A 17,409-nucleotide genomic window follows, 5' to 3' on the forward strand; every position below is an offset into this window, starting at 1 on the left:
CTGTCCTTCCCGTGCCGCGGTAGCGCTGGTCAACAGCCAATCACGTCGCCCCCTGCGGTCAAGAAGCAACGTGACTGGCTCATGACTTCTCAGCTAACAACAGGAGTGGTAGTTTTTGATTGGCTGACAGAGGAACGCGGGTCGGTACTCCTAATCTCCAGGCAGAACCTACTGTATCTAATGCACACTTTTAGGCCAACTACCCTCTACTAAGCTTTCCCAGCTTTTGATACTACCTTAATTATGCTACCGTAGAACTTGTTTAGAGATTAGTTGCTCCAGGGTCGTTACTGGGGACATCTTTATTGATTCTTCATTTATTCAACGTATCTCTATCTCAATTTTTGACAGGCCAGAGTCAATCCGGAGGTCACCCTATTTTGAAGGCAGGTCGCCTTCCCCTTCAAGTACGAGCTTCCCAGCACAGGGCTGCCCACATCGTTCGAGGGTTGCCACGGAGGCGTGCGCTATTACGCAAAGGCCACCATTGACCGGCCCAACGCGTTCGACAAGACCCTGAAGAAATACTTCACTGTGTTGGACATGTACGATCTGAACGAGGACCCGGATGCAACGGTAAATGAGAGTTCGAAGACCTCATACCTCCGTGACATATTGCAGAGTCTCCAAGACCAGTCCCTCTGTCCAGGGACGGGTATTTGCGTATTGGGATGGACAAAAATTTCATCAGCCCGTCAAAGAATCTGAACTTCATGATATGAAATTGATTAAATTGGCTCCCAACAGTGAGTAAGGGATTGAAAAAAATGCTGGAGAAAGCTGTGATCTTATGTCTTATTAATTGAACTTCGCTTCCTGTAACTCTGCCCATCACATCTTGCCACTCTGTGGTGAGACGTGCTGAACTAAAAATGCATAGATAGTAGATTTTGTGTGTGTGTGTGTGTGTGTGTGTGTGTGTGTGTGTGTGTATGTTTGTGAAGAAATCATCCCACCAGACTAGGGCTGGGTATCGGTACAGCGTACCGGTACAAAACCGGTTTTTCTTATTGGACCGGTCCAGAAAAACCGGACCTGAAAAAATTAGGCGGACCGGATGTTGGACCGATTAGAAAATTAACAAATTATATTATCAGGCATTCACACGTTTTGGCGCTTGCAGGTGGAAGAAAATAACAAGAGTTAAGTAGAGTAGAGTTTATGGTGATTTCTACCAAGTTTTACATCCAATCGTACAGGTGCAGTTAGCGTTGTATGATTTTAAAACGCCAGTGTGAGTCTAATACTCCACCAAACAGATTTCCTTGTAGTGAAATGGACCATTGGTATGAGTCTTACTGAATCCGGTCCAGGTTCAGGTCCGGACCTGGACCTGATCCTCTGGACCTGAACCGGACCTGGACCTGAATTTTCTGTACCGGTACCCACCCCTACACCAGACCATTTACGCCTTGTCTCTCGGAATTTTTTCAAAGAGTATCTACCATATACAGCATTCACTTATTTGTTGTTGAACACCAGGAAGACATATGATAGGCTGATGTATGTGAGGATCTGATTTTTCATTATACCATTTTTTGCTCCCCAGACAACAGGAAGTGCTGAGGACTCCAAGAAGCTTGGCGTCTGGCACTTCGCTTCTGACCCCATCGAAGTTCACGTCCAGACGGACCGGGGTGCGTAACTGTCCGGGGGAGATGATCCGTCTGAGCGGTGTCCTCAAGAACGGCAGTGGCACCGACATCAAGGAGACAACAGTGCAACTGCGACAGGTGACTAAAGAATCTTGTACCCCTGTCACATTTGGCGAAAATCGATCGGACGACGATTCTGGGGCAATCGCCCGATCCTCGCTTATAATAATAACTTTATTGCACAACAATTGTACAAGGTGCAAAGTATGACTTATATGTGACAGGGACGGTTTTCAGGTGAAAAATACGCGCAACCCTCTGTCGATCTTGAATATGGCCGATCTGCCATCGATACGCCCGAAGATCGTGGATAATGTGACAGGGGTTTAATCACATTTGTCGTACGATCGTCGCACGATCACAACCTGAAACCAGTCGTAGGATAATCGTGCAAGTGTCGTATATGGTTCATCTGTGTGCGACACTTGTTACCAAACAGGCTCTTTTCTAGTTTCTTGTCGACTGTTGTCTCTGTCATAGCCTGCAGCTTGGAAATCTTTGTAAAATCGTACTGTCGAGACTTACGACAAATGTGACCTTGCCATAAATACCTTCTTACATTGGGGAACAATTTTTTACATCCCTTGATTCAATATTAAAAGGAAGGTTTGGTCAGTCCTCTGACCCTTCTCAAGTGGAAATGACCCGAGTCCAATATCACGTGACCCAAAATTACAAGAAAATATGACGTCACAGCGGGTCAAAGGTGCTAGGAAGTCGTTTTCGGCCTCCGTCTCTGTTAATCGGTGGTCAATGGGCTTCTGACTGATATAAGACTCACATTTTGTAAACAATGATGCTACTTTTTCACCACAGAAAGTGACGTCCATTGCCGACTCGCCTCACAAGATGAAAAGAAGCGACCGAACGACGCTGAGTGAAATCAAGGCTCTGGGCTGCAAGGGTAAGGAATCAGCTGACCTGAGTGGTATCACCATTCAGGTTCCCTCCATCCCGCCTTCGTCTCAGCGCTACTGTAACGTCATCGACATTATCTACAAGCTGAAGGTAATCAGAAATACCGAAAGTAATCAGAGATACAGAAATACCGAAAACTAGAAATTCTATATCTTATACACGTGATTACGTGAAATATTCATTTTTTTTGTATTTTCGATTATTTTGCATTATTTCGACTTCGTCGCTGTTCTTGTTTTGCATCCGGCATGGTTCCCACAAGGCAACAGACAGCAGGGAATTGCAGACAGGAAAAGAGATAACCTTTGATACTCTACTCGGGAACATTGAACATTGAACAAGATGAACGGGTACCTTTCTTCTTGATAGCGTCCCCCACGGGTCTATCACACCTAAAACACACAGGAAAACAGAAACACGAAAAACAATGCATATATGCGCAGTGCAGTGCCATGCCTTGTGCGTAACATGTCAAAGTTGAAGGTCCCTGAGACATAAACAAACACGTCTTGGCATTAACAAAGCATGGTCTAGACAAAGAATGTTTACAAGGTAGGAGCTTTCACCTTTGACCTCTCCCATGCGCAGGTGGAAACGTGAACCTACTTTTACTTAGCCTGGATGCCAGACCCTCGAACTCAATCAGGATCTACCTAAGTGGGGCCTGTGACAGACATTCTCGGGAGTAGGAAACAGTCTTGTATCCAGGCTAAAAAAAAAACTTTTTTTGTGTGTTGAACCGGTCCAAAAACGGACCTGAAATAAATCAGTACATGCAGTGGACCGGATCTTGGACCGATTTGAAAATGAACAGATTATGTCAGCAGGCGTCCACACGTTTTGGGCTTTACGGTTGAAGGAAATAACAAGAGCGAAGTAGGGTAGAGTCTATAGTCATTTCTACCAAGTTTCTATAGTCAAACTTAGCATTGTTTACACGAAGATTAGATTCTAAAACGCGAGTGGGAGTCGGATACTCCTTTGAAGCGAAATGGACTCGTCAAGTGAAAAAGGAGACTGCCCGTGATCTCAAACGCGCCAGATCCCAGTACATTAACAGCTCCATCAAGGAAGGGCTGGATGAAGGGAGCCAGAAACCCTTCTGGAAGTACATTAAAGCCCAACGCCAGGACTTCATTGGTGTTCCACCCCTCAAGCACCAAGGAAAACTGTTCTCAGATGCTAAGGACAAAGCCTTCATCTTGTTGCAGGAGTTTAAGTCTGTGTTTGTGTCAGAGGTATTGAACTATGTTCGTTGGATGGGTCCTTCACACCCACCCATTTCTGACCTTACTGTGCACCCAGCTGGAGTTCGTAAACTCCTTAATGCCGTAAAACCGCACAAAGCGTCCGGCCCTGACGGGATCCCGAATCGCGTACTCAAGGAACTGGCAGGCGAGCTAGCCCCTTTGCTTGCAGCCCTCTTCAACCAGTCACTGCAACATGGGAGTGTCCCAGAAGACTGGACTAAGGCCATGGTAACTCCTGTCTTCAAAAAAGGCGGAGGACATGATCCGGGCAACTACAGGCCAGTTTCGCTAACCTGTGTAATATCCAAGCTCATGGAACATGTCTTATGTAAGCACATCCTGAGCCACCTAGAGAAACACCATCTCCTCACAGAATTCCAACATGGATTTCGCAAAGCCCACTCTTGCGAAACCCAACTGCTTCTCACCGTCGACGATCTCGCGTCAGCCTACGACAAGAAGGTGCAAGTGGACATGGGTATACTGGATTTTAGTCGTGCTTTCGACACGGTACCGCACGAGAGGCTCCTCAGTTAACTCGCTCACTACGGCATTAGGGGTCCCATCCTCCGATGGATGAGTTCTTTCCTCCAGGACAGATCCATGTGGGTGGTAGCGGATGGTGAGTGTTCCCCGTCAACGCGTGTTCTCTCTGGAGTTCCTCAAGGCACGGTCCTCGGTCCGATTTTGTTCCTGGTATTCATGAATGACTTACCATCTTGTCTGACACCTGGAACTACTGCTAGGCTCTTTGCCGACGATTGTCTTGTGTATCGAGAGATCCACGGGCAGGAAGACCAAGTAATCCTGCAGAGAGATCTCATCGCATTACAGGATTGGGCAACTACTTGTGGCATGAAATTCAACCCTAAGAAGTGCAACACGATGTCCATCACGCGTAACAAGAACCCTCTCACTTGGATGTACGAGATGTGTGGCGAATTACTCCAACAGACAGAGAAAGCCAAGTATCTCGGTGTCACTTTCAGTAATGACCTGAAATGGTCATCTCATGTCAACACAACAGTGAAACGAGCCAACCATACACTTCACTTTCTCAGTCGAAATCTCCGCTACTGTCCTCGACAAGTCCGCGATACTGCATACTTCAGCTTAGTCCGCTCCACCGTCGAGTACGGGGCAGTCGTCTGGGATCCTTACCTGAGAAAGGACATCGATGCACTTGAAATGGTCAACAGGAGAGCGGCACGGTTCGTGACGAGTAACCACCGCAGGTCTGATGTTAGTGTTACTGCCCTCCTACAGGACCTGAAATGGCCGTCACTCCAGTCGCGACGTCAAAACGCACGACTTGTAATGATGTACAAGATTACCAACGGTCTTGTGGCCATCCCGCCTACTCGCATCACACCAGCACACATGAGCACCAGAGCCAACCACTCACATAAATACCGAACCCTACGATACAGGTGTGACACAGCAAAGTATGCCTACTACGCCAGGACAATTCCTGAATGGAACAGCCTCTCCGCCTACATTGTCGACAGCCCCTCACTGGACACTTTCAAGAACAGGTTGCTGTCATCGCATACGTGGTCCAGCCTCTGCGCCTCCTCCATCCGCGTGATATTCCTATTGGAAGTTTGCGGATTACGAACTAGAACTAGAATGGACCATTGTTTTAAGAATCTCCCATTTACAACTTTTCTCAGGTAATTAGGTCCAGATTTAGGTACGGACCTGTACTTGATACCCTGGACCTGGACCGTACCTGTACCTGAATTTTCTGTACCGGTGCACACCCCTACTTTGACCCATTTCCGTTCTGCCCAGTTCATCGTGAACATCCCCGGCCCACACAAGGACCTGGAAGTGGACGTGCCCATCACCATCGGCTCCATCCCGCTGAGGAGCTATTACCCACTAGCCCCTTCGTTCCCGTCACAACCGGAGGAACAGCCGACATCCACCGACCCAAGTCTTCCACGTGAGTACTACAAGTAGACATATATTCGTTGGTTGGTTCGTCCAGACTCCTGTAGTGTCTTGTGGTATGTAGGAGTTGAAGTTCCTTTGCTCTTTCAGTAGTGTTTTTGAAGGGTTTCTAGCCCTTCTCCTGTAATGTGCTCGAGGCACCTCCTTAAACATCGTAGCAACATTCCGAAAGACGGGTGTAGCTCAAACCGAGATGCCCGTCGAAGAATTGAACCGGTTTTACTTTGGTCACAATTGAAAAGGGGCCCTACCAGCCAATATTTTATCACTTTTGAGCCGTGAACCCTTCGTCACGGCCATGTGGGATATTTTGGGAACGATGCCGGACCCCTGGTTGATTTTAAGTCGAAGTTGAAATTAACCAGGGACTCGGTAACAAGTAGACGCCGTGACCTACCCGTAATAACACCGATAGGTACCCCTGTGATATCCGGAACGTATTAACATAACATAACAAAAGTACATAAGAAAGGTCTTAAGACACAGCTAGTACATATTCTTCTGCTCAAGTTTCGGTGCATGACAGTGTTTCACCTTTCTCTGGGCAAAACTGACTCCCAGAGATATAAACTCAGTCACGTTTGGGATCGCATTCTTTACGCTGCAGCAGCGACATCTGGCAGTAGTGTGAGGTATTGCCCTATACAGTTTATCTATCATAGCTCCAGCGAGCTGAAACGAATATTGACTGATCTTTTTTTCTGTCCCCAGCTCCTCCGTACTACGCCGTGTCCAGTACAGGTCCTGTGAAGATCAAAGACGACGAAGAAAAGGCCGCCGACAAAAATGACATGGGGGAGAAGGAGTTCGCCCCCAAGTACGCCTACTACGATTGGAGCAAACACACTTAGGTCTAGCGTTGAAGTACTAAGGTCTACCGTTGACGTACTAAGCGTCGAAGTATTTAGGTCTTGCACATGCGTGGATGTACTTATTATGTCTTGTGTTTGCGTACTTAGGTCTTGAGGTGACGTTTTGCAATCGTCAAAAGTATTTAGTTGTTTTCTCTGGTTATTTCTTTCGGTATTCATAGTTTACTGTAAAAGTTTGTAGCGAAAGTTCGCGTGCAAGTTCGTAGCAGAAGGCAAGAACGTATACATGGTAGAAACATAAGAGACATACATAAGAGACAATAGACAGTGATCAACACTATTTAAAAGAAGGGAACCACTTAAATAATAGTGTTAAGGGTCACACATGCGTATATATTCAAGTCCGTTTGAGGTGCGTATGAAGCTCTTAGTCTCTACCAGGCTCCACAGGTCGCTGGAAAAATAGTACAAATTGGACAAATATAGATACATAACATGCCAGATGAGTTAGCTGACCGATAAGTATGGTTAGCGACCCAGCTAACTCGTTTGACATGTTACCTGTTTACGTTTTTCCAATTTCTATTATTTTTCCAACGACCTGTGGGGCCTGGTGGAGGCAAATTCTCCAATTCGCGCCTCATACGGACTTCAATATATACGCAGGTGTGACCCCACCTTTAGCTATGATATTAGAGGAAAGTGGCTCTTTGTTCATAAATGTGGAGAACGTTGGGTGGGTCGTGGTGTTGGATCTTTTACTAGTATTTTGCTTCAAAAGAGAGAGTCTTGTGTGACTTTTACATGTAGTTTGTAATTCCTTATGTTATACGTAATGTGTACAACAATAATATATGTCGAAATCAGTGAGATATTGAAATAGTCAGTGAAAGGTATTGAAATAAAAAAGGCAATGGGAGCTTTCACAGATTCCATAATTTATTCTTCATCCACGCCAATAACAAAGCAGATATTTCACTGAACTGTACCAAATTACGCTAGGCATTCGTAAACTGTCGCAAACCGGCGCCAATCGGTGCAATTAAGTCGCCTGAAATTGCGATTTTTGTAAAAATTGGTTATTCCCAAAATGACGCAAATTGGCGCATTCATATTTCATGATATCCTATCTTTGTTGCGCTGGCAATAATAAATATTATCACTGCAAATCTCTTTTTGATTCAGTTTAATCATTGTACATTTGTTTTTCATTCAGTAGCTAGCGATGCTGTGATTTCCAATAACCTAGTCATCTGGGCTTCCAACGTAAATTATGCGTTGCTTGCCAGTGTGACCACAAGGGAAAATTGGCACATACACATTCGCAACTTGCTCATACTAGCGCAATTTGGTACAGTGCCGGTGAGATACAAGCTTTGCAATACACGCAACGATGTGAAACGTAATTGATATTGAATACAACAAATAACACTTAAACAAGACTGTGTTGAAAAAAGCGTGTCCTGGTCGATCGTAAAATTTCGTTTAGAATAATTCCGCTTCTAACAAAATTCTGCATTACGTCAAGAGCTCATCACTGAAACAATCGTGCCACGTAATCATCAAACCTCAAAAAGTACATTACAAACAAAATGTACACACTAGTTTTTAACAAGATGTGCATCGTGGTGAAAAATTTGACATCTAAATTTTGTATCAAGAGTAATCTGTAAAAGGTTATCAAAATTGTTTCATACATCTTATCCATCTACAGATACATGTACATCAAATATCCACGTGATTTGAAACATAGTTTCTTTCAGTTCTTTGAATTTCTTGTATACATCTTTACAATTTATCTTTATACAACATATACCGACACAAAACATCTTTACATACACTACGGTGCACGTGTAGCCAACGTAATATTACAGTTTAGTCAATTACGAGTTTCGTATACTAGTCTGTAATGTTCTGTAAATTAAGCTATACTGATTTGATCGTATGGATAACATGCTGTTGTTGATATGCTGTGGTTAAGGCGTTTGGCCCATAACCCAGAGGTTTTGGGTTTGAATCCTCTGATACCACTGCCGTTGTACCCCTTATTTTCAATATAAAATGTAAGTGTCAAGGCATATACACAGTATGGCCTAACTTCACAACAATAATCAAACAATAACATCTATTTTCAACATTAATCATATTAACGAAAAAAATACATCGACGAGAATGAAGCTCTGAGTGAACATTTACAACAGCACAGACTCTGTACACTAACAGAGACAATGTAGTCTTATGGCTTGTTTTTACCTATTTTTCCTTAGGATCTAAACTTCTGGGCTTGAATCCCCGACAGGCCCCATTATGTGACTTATGTGACTTATTTGGGAAGTGAAATTTTTCCCAATTTCCTCACATCATCCAAGTGAAAATTAGTACCTATTTTCAGGTAAGGACGCCCTTCAGGTAAGGGCGCAAAGACTGAGACTCCGTGTTCGAAGAGAGCCACAAACTGGACAACGCTTAAGAAGTTGCCACACTTATTGAAAAGACTAATGTGTCCATCACGGCGAGGGTGAATGAAATCTTAAAGTTTTCATTTGTACAGGTGAAAGTCACTTGTTATATGAATCCATTCACAAGTGTGATAAATTTCAGCACATTAGATATGAGGAATCTTTTGTTTTCCAAATATGAAGCATCGCGAAGTTGGCAATTGGTTGAAAAGGAGGCAAAATCGCTTATTATTGCCATGAATTTACAGCCTTATTTGTTTCATTATTGGAACAGCACTTGGAAATGAGTCTGGAAAAGTCGTACGAAACGTAGTTCTAAGACGTCTCAAGGTTAACGTAGGCCGTAACCCGACTTTCATGTCGTATTTTCTTTCCTGTAGGCTGTGACAGTACCGACCGGCCAAGGACCTGAGACAGTCTTTTTCATAGTGACAATATAGCTGAATTCTAAATTTGTACTAAACTTTTCAAGAATACCTTTTGTACGACAATCTTAATACAATTACAAGACAGTCTTTTCCGTAACAAAACGGCTGAATTTTATATTGGCACGACAATGCGCGACCGTCCCAAAATGCCTGCAGGTTTTGATCGTACGACGTTTGTACAACCACCACTATTGGGGTATCTCTGAGGGGGGAGGCGTACGGGCTAAGGCGAGGTGGCTAATCCGGCCCTGAAGTCCTCAACTGTCTGGGGCTGAACAATGTGGCCTGGCAGTTGGTTCTAATTGTTGATTGTGCACGGAAAAAAGAAAATTTAAAACAATCCTTGTTGGCTGGTATTAATTAGTACTTCGCGACGTTGGGCAGGTTTGAGGTATTGGTTTGATGGTATCTTAATGATATCGTTTACAATTTTGTACAATGTGACGAGACGTCGCGTTCTTCTCCTGTCGAAAAGGGAGGGCCATATGCGCGCATTGCAACCTTTCTAGCATTTCTCAAACACTAATTGTATCTGCAGTAGTCATTGACGACCATCCTCGCAGTGGCGTGGCTGTGTCTTGGGAGTTCAGACACGTTCCAATGAAGAAGTGTGCGGCCCAGATGAACGTGTGTATACCCGGTGGTTTCCGATTCTTGCCTGCGGAACAAGAGGTTGTGAGTTCGATTCCCGGCTGTTGTCACTCACCCGACATAATCGCAGTTCTTAGGACTGGATGTTTAGCCCTGGTCCTGTCAAAAAGAGGTAGAGGAATTTCCAGGGTACAATGAACCTGTAAATACTGTACATAGCGCCTGTCCTCTTTGTCGCGACCAGTGGAAGAATATCTCGTCGGTCAATTTAACTGGTGTGAGCTCTTTTCACGGTCTTCATCTACCGTTGGCGCCATGCGTACGATTGTTGCGGACGCCGCAAGTGATGATTCTCAGAAAGGCGCCCCTGAAGTCCTTGTTAAATATAGTATAGATGATCGGGTTGGCGGCGCTGTTGCAGTATCCGATCCAGAAGAAGAACTTGAAGACAACTTCAGGCACCTTGCACGACTCACAGGCGATAACGATGGGATAGAGCTGGAAGAACGGGTACCAGCACACAATGAACGCCCCCATGACGAGCCCGATGATCAGCGTGAACCGCCGCTCCCGAGACTGTAAAATCTTCAGCCTCTCCCCACCAGGACTGGGCTCGTCCTTGCGATTCCTGTCGAACTGCATCTCCAACCTGGTGCCGACTCGCTGCAGAACTTTGATGCAGTCGGTGCTCTGTGCTTGCGCTTGGAGAGAGCTGTCTTCCGTCTCGATAGCACACCTGGGCGCTACGTTGAGCTGTTGTGCCGCCGTCTTCAACTCCTTTTCTGTGCCATTCTCTTTGGAGATGTCTGCGCCATCCTGACCACACTGGCATCCGCCGTTTTTCTCCTTGCCCCCTTGATTTTTCTCCGTAGTTCCCGAGATGGCCGCGGCTTTAAAAGGCTCCCCGTTCTTGCCTGCTCCGTTCTTTGGCTTGCTGCATGGCGAGGCTTGGCTGATACTACCAGCTGCGCTGTGGGAACCCATGCCGCTATCGAAGCTCAACACCTGCAAACGGATACTCGTCGGTGGTTTAAGATGGTTCACGTCGTTTGTAACATGGCCATCTTTCTTCTCCTTCCTTATCTTTGGGGTTGTCATGGGCGTTCTTGAACGAGACGCTATAGGAGTTGCCGGAGGACAGTTGGTCAGCTTCTTTCGGAGGTGCGCTCGGGTTGCCACGATCAGACAGATGTAGGCCGTCACCATGACTATGAGAGGGATGTAGAAGCTCGCAGTGGCCGAGAAGGCGACGTAGCCAAGGGACTGGTGTAGTGGGCACTCCGGGAGGGCGCCATCCTGCGCCCGGGGCTCGGCCCAGCCGAACAGCGGCGGGAGGGAGATGGCAGCGGCGGTGATGTAAGCTCCTGCGATCAGGATCCCCTGGCGCCGGTTGATCGTTGGGCTGCGAGAAACAAACAAAATATGAATGTATGATGTGTACATGTATCATAGGCTACATTACCGAATCAGCAAAACCTGAAGTAAAATAAAACTGATAAAAATGTGTTGTTGAAGCTTGAAATGACAGAAGTAAGTACGAAAATTAACAACACGGGTTCCCAAGGAATGAGTGTGACAACTGAAGACAACCCTCTTCCAGAGCAACATTTTGGTGTCCGTCTATTAAATACGCACTGCAGGTAGGTGTCGCTGCTAACAGATGTGGGCCTAAACGCACTTGCATCACTGGACAAGAGTGTTTTATTTTGTACACAACCAAGTGTTCGCTGCAAACCAACGTTTTGGCGGCTGCTTGTCAGTTATGCACCGCAGGTAGGTGTCGCTGCTAGTAGATGCGGTCCTAAACGTACGTGCCTCACTGGATAACAACATTTATCGTACAGAACCAAGTGTTTCATTCCAAACCAACGCGTTTTGGTGACCGCCCGTCAGTTATATACTGCAGGTAGGTGTCGTTGCTAATACAAGCGACCACAAACCGTACACATCGGAACATCGTCTGGAACATCGTGTACAGACGGTCTCAATGTGTCGTACGTACCTGCTGTATGCTGTCGGGTTGACGACGCAGCGGTACCGCTCCAGCGCGATGAGACACAGGTTGAAGATAGAGGCGGTACAGGCGAACACGTCCATGGCCAGCCAGATCTCACACCACACCGGCCCGAACGCCCAGTAACCCATCAGCTCATATGCCAACGCGAACGGCATGATGAGCGTCCCTACCTGCAATAATGGGGAAATCTGCTAGGAGAATGTGTGGCATACACAGAAGATACAATGGTGGGGGAGATACTGGTAAACATAACAGCCTGCCCTCAATGGCCAAATATGATACTCTGGCTGTTCCAAACACTACCTGATGCACAATGAGGTATAGAGACACAGAAGATATGCAATATTGTTTGGGTAAATGCAAAATAGTGGGAGGTGTTGACGAAGTTTTTCTTCTATCAAAAAAAACACTACTATAGGTTGGGTACTAGTACTGTATCTCGCTACGCATGCGCACTTAGAAATATAAATCTGCTTGTTTGTATCGCAGCGGTCAGACTTCTGCAAAACTAACTTCATTGGCAAAAGTAAAAGATTACAATGAGACAGTTTCTGTGTTATTGTCCCCTTTTGTTTAATTAGGAGACTAAAATACGAAATAAAGACATACCAGTAGGTCACTAGCGGCCAATGACACCAGGAACCAGTTCTGGGGATGACGTAACTTCCGCTCCGTGACGACAGCTATGCATACCTGTAACATAATTGATGACGTTGTCCCTAAGGGTGCACATGGGCAACGAAGTATAGTATAGTATAGTAAAGTATCGAAAATTCAGGTACAGGTACGGCACAGGTCCAGAGGATCAGGTCCTGATCCTGGACCTAATTGTCTGCGAAAAGTTGTGAATGGGTGATACACAAAACTATAATCCATTTCGCTACTAAGGGTTCTGTTTGATGGAGTATATATTGGCCACTACTGGCATTGTAAAACCCTATCTTCACGTAAACTAACTTGGACCATGTTTGACTTTAGAAAGTTGGTACAATGACTATCAAGTTATCACCGCTCAGTGACATTTTTGCATGCCTGTAACATATTAATGATTGATTATTAATTATTATTAATTGAGTCATTTCCACTCTGTGACGACAACTATGCGTACCTGTTACATAATTAGTTGATGACGTTATTTCCGCTAAGTGACGACAGTTATGCACGCCATCATTTTTGTGCACATAATATTCCGCAGCGTTCACTAACCTTATGCATCCTGATTTCATTTACGTCTTTGCTTTGACTCATTTGTCGGTGACTTTATATTTGTAGCTTTAAGTCTGAACCTTAAGGTGGCGATAGCGCCATACATGTACGTCCCCTGGGGCAACCTGGCCTCTTATTCTGCACTTCAAACACAGGATATTTGATTATCTGCAAGACGCCTTGGTGTATCCTCTTGCAAGTTACCGTTTGAACGAATGTAACACTTCGCAACGAAAAGGTACATGAGAACCAAATGTCCACAGACATAATGACAAGCAAATTTTCTATGAGATTAGAGTAAAAGAATTTGAGGAACGGATAGTATCATAGCATATTATTCAAGCATCACCTTTAATGTATTTCCACCCGATGCGCGGGCGCAGTAGGCCAACTACACATATTTCGCAAAACTAAATTTCTCTTGGCAAATATCGAATTGAAATTTTGGCTCCAAATCTGTATCGGGTATACGTATAACCGTTTTTGCGGGGTCGTATGGCATGACAGCAGGGTGTTTGACCCAAAACCCAGAGTTCCCGGTTTAGATCCCGTCATGCCACCGATCTTGTACCTTTGGGAAACACGACTTTCTACACTCCTCCCCGTTGTTCAAATGGGTCCTTGACTTCGGTTAGGGAGGTGAAAGATGGTGGAAAGAGAGGGATGGGCCCCGCCTCCGAATACCGTGCCATAGGCAGTGGATATAACAACCTACTGCTCACACGGGCTTTGCAATTGGGGCTACATTTACGTTATCAAGCATTTTGCTTTGTATTTGCCACATGAGAGCAGCGCAACATTTTCCTTGTCAAAAGCAAGCCGTTTAATTGGTAAGGCTATTTGCCAGCGTATTTCTCGCAATTATCCGGGTTGTGCAATAAAGCAAAGGTTTCCAGCTTGACCTCACCGGTTTGGGATTTTGGGATTCCGTGCAGTTAACAGAAGTGTGCGTTAATCCGTTGTGCAATTAACTGGCTTCTACTGTATAAAGAGTCCCTTCGGCGTAACTGGCATGCACACCAGCACAACAGGTGTGAAACAGGATGAAACCATACACGATTTACCTGCCTGCACAGCAATAATGTAAAAGACACAAAGAATATGTATATGGATTCATACGACAGCAAAGGATCTTAATGAGGAGAGGAAAAACTCACCAGTATGTTTCCCACAATGATCATGACCATAACCGATGATGCCGAGAGTCCGATGGCCACCTTGGCGGGAATACTGTACGCCGAAGCCGCCGTCTGAAGAAGGATGTTCCCCGCCGTTTGGCTTAGGTTAGTGCCATTCTCGTTGGACATGTTGTATCAGTTTTGTTTATCCAGTCTTTTGAGAAGAGCTAAAAGTAAAACGTCTGCTGCTTCTGATTGTACACTGACTAGAAATTTGAAGAATCAAGAGTTCTTGAAACACTAGTAGAATATCAGAGCGATCTTTGCTACGTCTTGTGCGATTCAGATCGTCCTTTCTAAGAAGAAGTCGGCTGAAGTCCACCTACGTAGGGCTCTGATGACGTAAATCTCCCGGAAGAATTTACAAAAGCGAGATATATCAGCCAATCAGAAGCTCGCATTCTGGAGATAATCCTTGAGCTACCTTCCGTTTCCCTTTTGTACATGTAAGCACTTCAAACCGTCTTCAAAACTGCTGACGTCTGAGCAAGAGCTTCTTGAGCGTACCTAAAAGAAAATAAGGCACACAAGTCAATTGCAAACAGAGTGCTATTCATGTTTCACCCAAAGCAAGTAAATTTTATTGATGACATCAGCGCGCTCATTAATTGTCGTCTGATTTCTAAAAAAAGAAAGAGAAATATTTTGAATACTTAGAAATATCTATTAAGGAATATTTTCCCCTCAGGAGATGGTAAACATGAAGAAAAAGCACCATATGTGCAATCATATACTATGTTGTAGCCTAACAATTGCACTTGTAGAAGTGACACTTGTGAGAGAGCTATTGAAATGAAACTAGCTAGACAGTTGTAATGGCTTTCTAAGTGAGGTTGCCATTGCCAATTTGGTAATTGGTACCAATCTACCACACCATTGTCATTTTTATCACACTGGTGCACTTCTAGATCTCGATGTTGACATGTAGGAATGTATGTTGTGATGCCATGTTTTGTCGCTTCACCTCTTGCTACAACGTTGATGTTGTCTATTCTTCAAAATCTATCCATCTGCATCTTGTTTTCTTCGTCCTATCTCATGATTTATACGGTCTGCAGCGGATGTCATCAATAAAATTTACTTGCCTATGGCCTTACTGACATTTGAAGCTACTGTATGTAAGACCTGACCGTTGGCTTTCATTAAGGCCTTACCTTACAGTCAAATACGAACAAAGAAATGAAGAATTTGTACCTGTAAGAAGATAGTGCACATACTAGTACTTCATTCTCAGCGCGCAGCAAATGTTATGACTAATGGTTACTGACATTTAAAGAAGAATTTCCTTGGACGTTTCCTTTGCACTGTATGTATTTTGTAATTTTCTACAGGGTAATTTCAGATTAATATGTTCCCGGATGTAGAAGTTCTCAAAAAAGAAATAGGAAAAGAGGAAGCAATATGAAGATGTCTTTTTCGGACAACATCGACCCCTCACAGAGTTTCTCCTGTTGTCAGGCTGATATTAGCCTTTTTCTTTGCAAATGACAGTGGGAGTCTGCTATATGTAGAGTCATTAATGATACCTGCGGATGATGTATATATAGATCTTCCGGAAGATATTAGGAAAGCGAAAGGCGTTAGCCAATCAGCTTACACTGCGACTTCCAACAAAGAAATACTTCCGACTACACAAGTGTTGAAGCTGTTGATTGAATATGAGCTTCCTGAGTATACTTGAAAGAAGGTAGAGCGCCTACTAATCATGTTCATGACAACAGGGTATTTTTCGTTGTTGTAGACATTTAGAGCTCACTTGTGCTGCAGGCGTTTTCATTATTTTGTAGTTGTTTGGTGGCAGGTATTATGTTCTGGAATATACCAGCAGTTTCCAAATAAGGTACCCGTAAGATAACAGCAAGTAAATTTTATGGATGACATCAGCGCGCGCATTCATTTTCGCCTGATTTCAGAAAAGAAAAACAAGAATTTTCCTTCTTCGGAGTTGGTCAACATGACTAGAAATACCAAAATGGCCAAATATATGTTGTGTTGTAGGCTACTGGTTGTACTTCAAGTGGCACTGGCCAGGTAGCAATGACTGTAATTATAGAAGTGAAACTAGTTGGACATTTGTAAAAGTGGCACCAATATGGAAGCCATGAGTGTATTTGCAATGTCTACCACACTACGGTCACCTTTAATACTAGTTCACGTCTTGAATACAGGAATCAATGCCTTCTTGACTGCCCTTTTTGTAACAAGGAAAGGGTTGAATTGAGATTTACTAAAATGTAACAACTTTAAGATCATGCAATTTAAAAACAGAGTATAACTAGAGTTCGGGGACCTCATACCTCCATGAAATATTTATTGCTTTTTTGTGGATGGTATGTATGTTTATAGTCGGTTGTATTTGAGAGTAATGGTTATATAATATAAATGTTATGGGAAAGTAGTGGTGTATTCATTTAATGACACAGAGAATGTCCATCTGATAAGTAATTATTAAAATGTGACACTTAATTGTGTAATGTGCGTTTAAGAAGTCGACGGCATATGGTAGCGTGGTGTTCCTGAAGCGTGATGTTTGGCATTTTAACTGTCTAAGGTTGTCAGCATTATGAGGTTATACTATGTGCCTCAGAGCGGTGTGGTGGGAGGAAGTTGGGAAAGTTAGAAAGAAGAAGGGATTTGGCAAACTTTAGTCCGAGATCTTTACGTCTTACCTGCAGAAGTATGCAATTTATAGAAATTAATAGTTGATTAGCATTTATAATGACGATCTCCTACTATTACAATGTGTTCCACAATAGGACCTTGATAAATGTAAGATATGTTATATATGGAAGATGGAACATGTACAGATATCATTCATGCAAATAAGGGCCTAATTCGCATAATTAATGCAAAGTGTGATAATTACAATGCATCTTAGTTTTTCATACTGCCACATATCTATGATGTTAATATGGTTAAGGGCAGCTGGCCGCAACTGT

At 44.1% G+C, this 17,409-nt stretch overlaps 2 protein-coding genes across 2 annotated transcripts; one reads left to right on the top strand and one right to left on the bottom strand.

Moving 5' to 3' along the window:
* The first annotated feature begins 2,473 nt into the window (after nt 1-2,473).
* Nucleotides 2,474-6,962, top strand: LOC118403399. The gene is made up of 3 exons (XM_035802109.1): nt 2,474-2,663; nt 5,618-5,771; nt 6,491-6,962. Exons 1-3 carry the CDS (start codon nt 2,505-2,507, stop codon nt 6,628-6,630), a joined length of 453 nt encoding a protein of 150 aa, XP_035658002.1. The 5' UTR covers nt 2,474-2,504; the 3' UTR covers nt 6,631-6,962.
* A 3,148-nt stretch (nt 6,963-10,110) lies between these two features.
* On the bottom strand, nt 10,111-14,629 carry LOC118403629 (alpha-2 adrenergic receptor-like). The gene is made up of 4 exons (XM_035802405.1): nt 14,450-14,629; nt 12,696-12,779; nt 12,072-12,256; nt 10,111-11,471 (listed from the first exon to the last, which is right to left on the bottom strand). The coding sequence occupies exons 1-4, from the start codon at nt 14,597-14,599 to the stop codon at nt 10,367-10,369; spliced, it is 1,524 nt and encodes a 507-aa protein (XP_035658298.1). The 5' UTR covers nt 14,600-14,629; the 3' UTR covers nt 10,111-10,366.
* Between the last annotated feature and the right edge of the window lie 2,780 nt (nt 14,630-17,409).

This window comes from Branchiostoma floridae, chromosome 16, assembly GCF_000003815.2.
Source record: "Branchiostoma floridae strain S238N-H82 chromosome 16, Bfl_VNyyK, whole genome shotgun sequence".
In the NCBI taxonomy this organism is placed as follows: domain Eukaryota; kingdom Metazoa; phylum Chordata; class Leptocardii; order Amphioxiformes; family Branchiostomatidae; genus Branchiostoma; species Branchiostoma floridae.

What these genes read in the sequence shown, in the direction of transcription:
- LOC118403399 (XM_035802109.1), top strand. Translation starts at nt 2,505, where the DNA reads ATGAAAAGAAGCGACCGAACGACGCTGAGTGAAATCAAGGCTCTGGGC. An exon ending in ACATTATCTACAAGCTGAAG is followed by an intron (nt 2,664 to 5,617) that starts GTAATCAGAAAT and finishes CGTTCTGCCCAG; the next exon opens with TTCATCGTGAACATCCCCGG. An exon ending in CACCGACCCAAGTCTTCCAC is followed by an intron (nt 5,772 to 6,490) that starts GTGAGTACTACA and finishes TTCTGTCCCCAG; the next exon opens with CTCCTCCGTACTACGCCGTG.
- LOC118403629 (XM_035802405.1), bottom strand. Translation starts at nt 14,599, where the DNA reads ATGTCCAACGAGAATGGCACTAACCTAAGCCAAACGGCGGGGAACATC. An exon ending in TCATTGTGGGAAACATACTG is followed by an intron (nt 12,780 to 14,449) that starts GTGAGTTTTTCC and finishes ATTATGTTACAG; the next exon opens with GTATGCATAGCTGTCGTCAC. An exon ending in AACCCGACAGCATACAGCAG is followed by an intron (nt 11,472 to 12,071) that starts GTACGTACGACA and finishes TGTTTCTCGCAG; the next exon opens with CCCAACGATCAACCGGCGCC.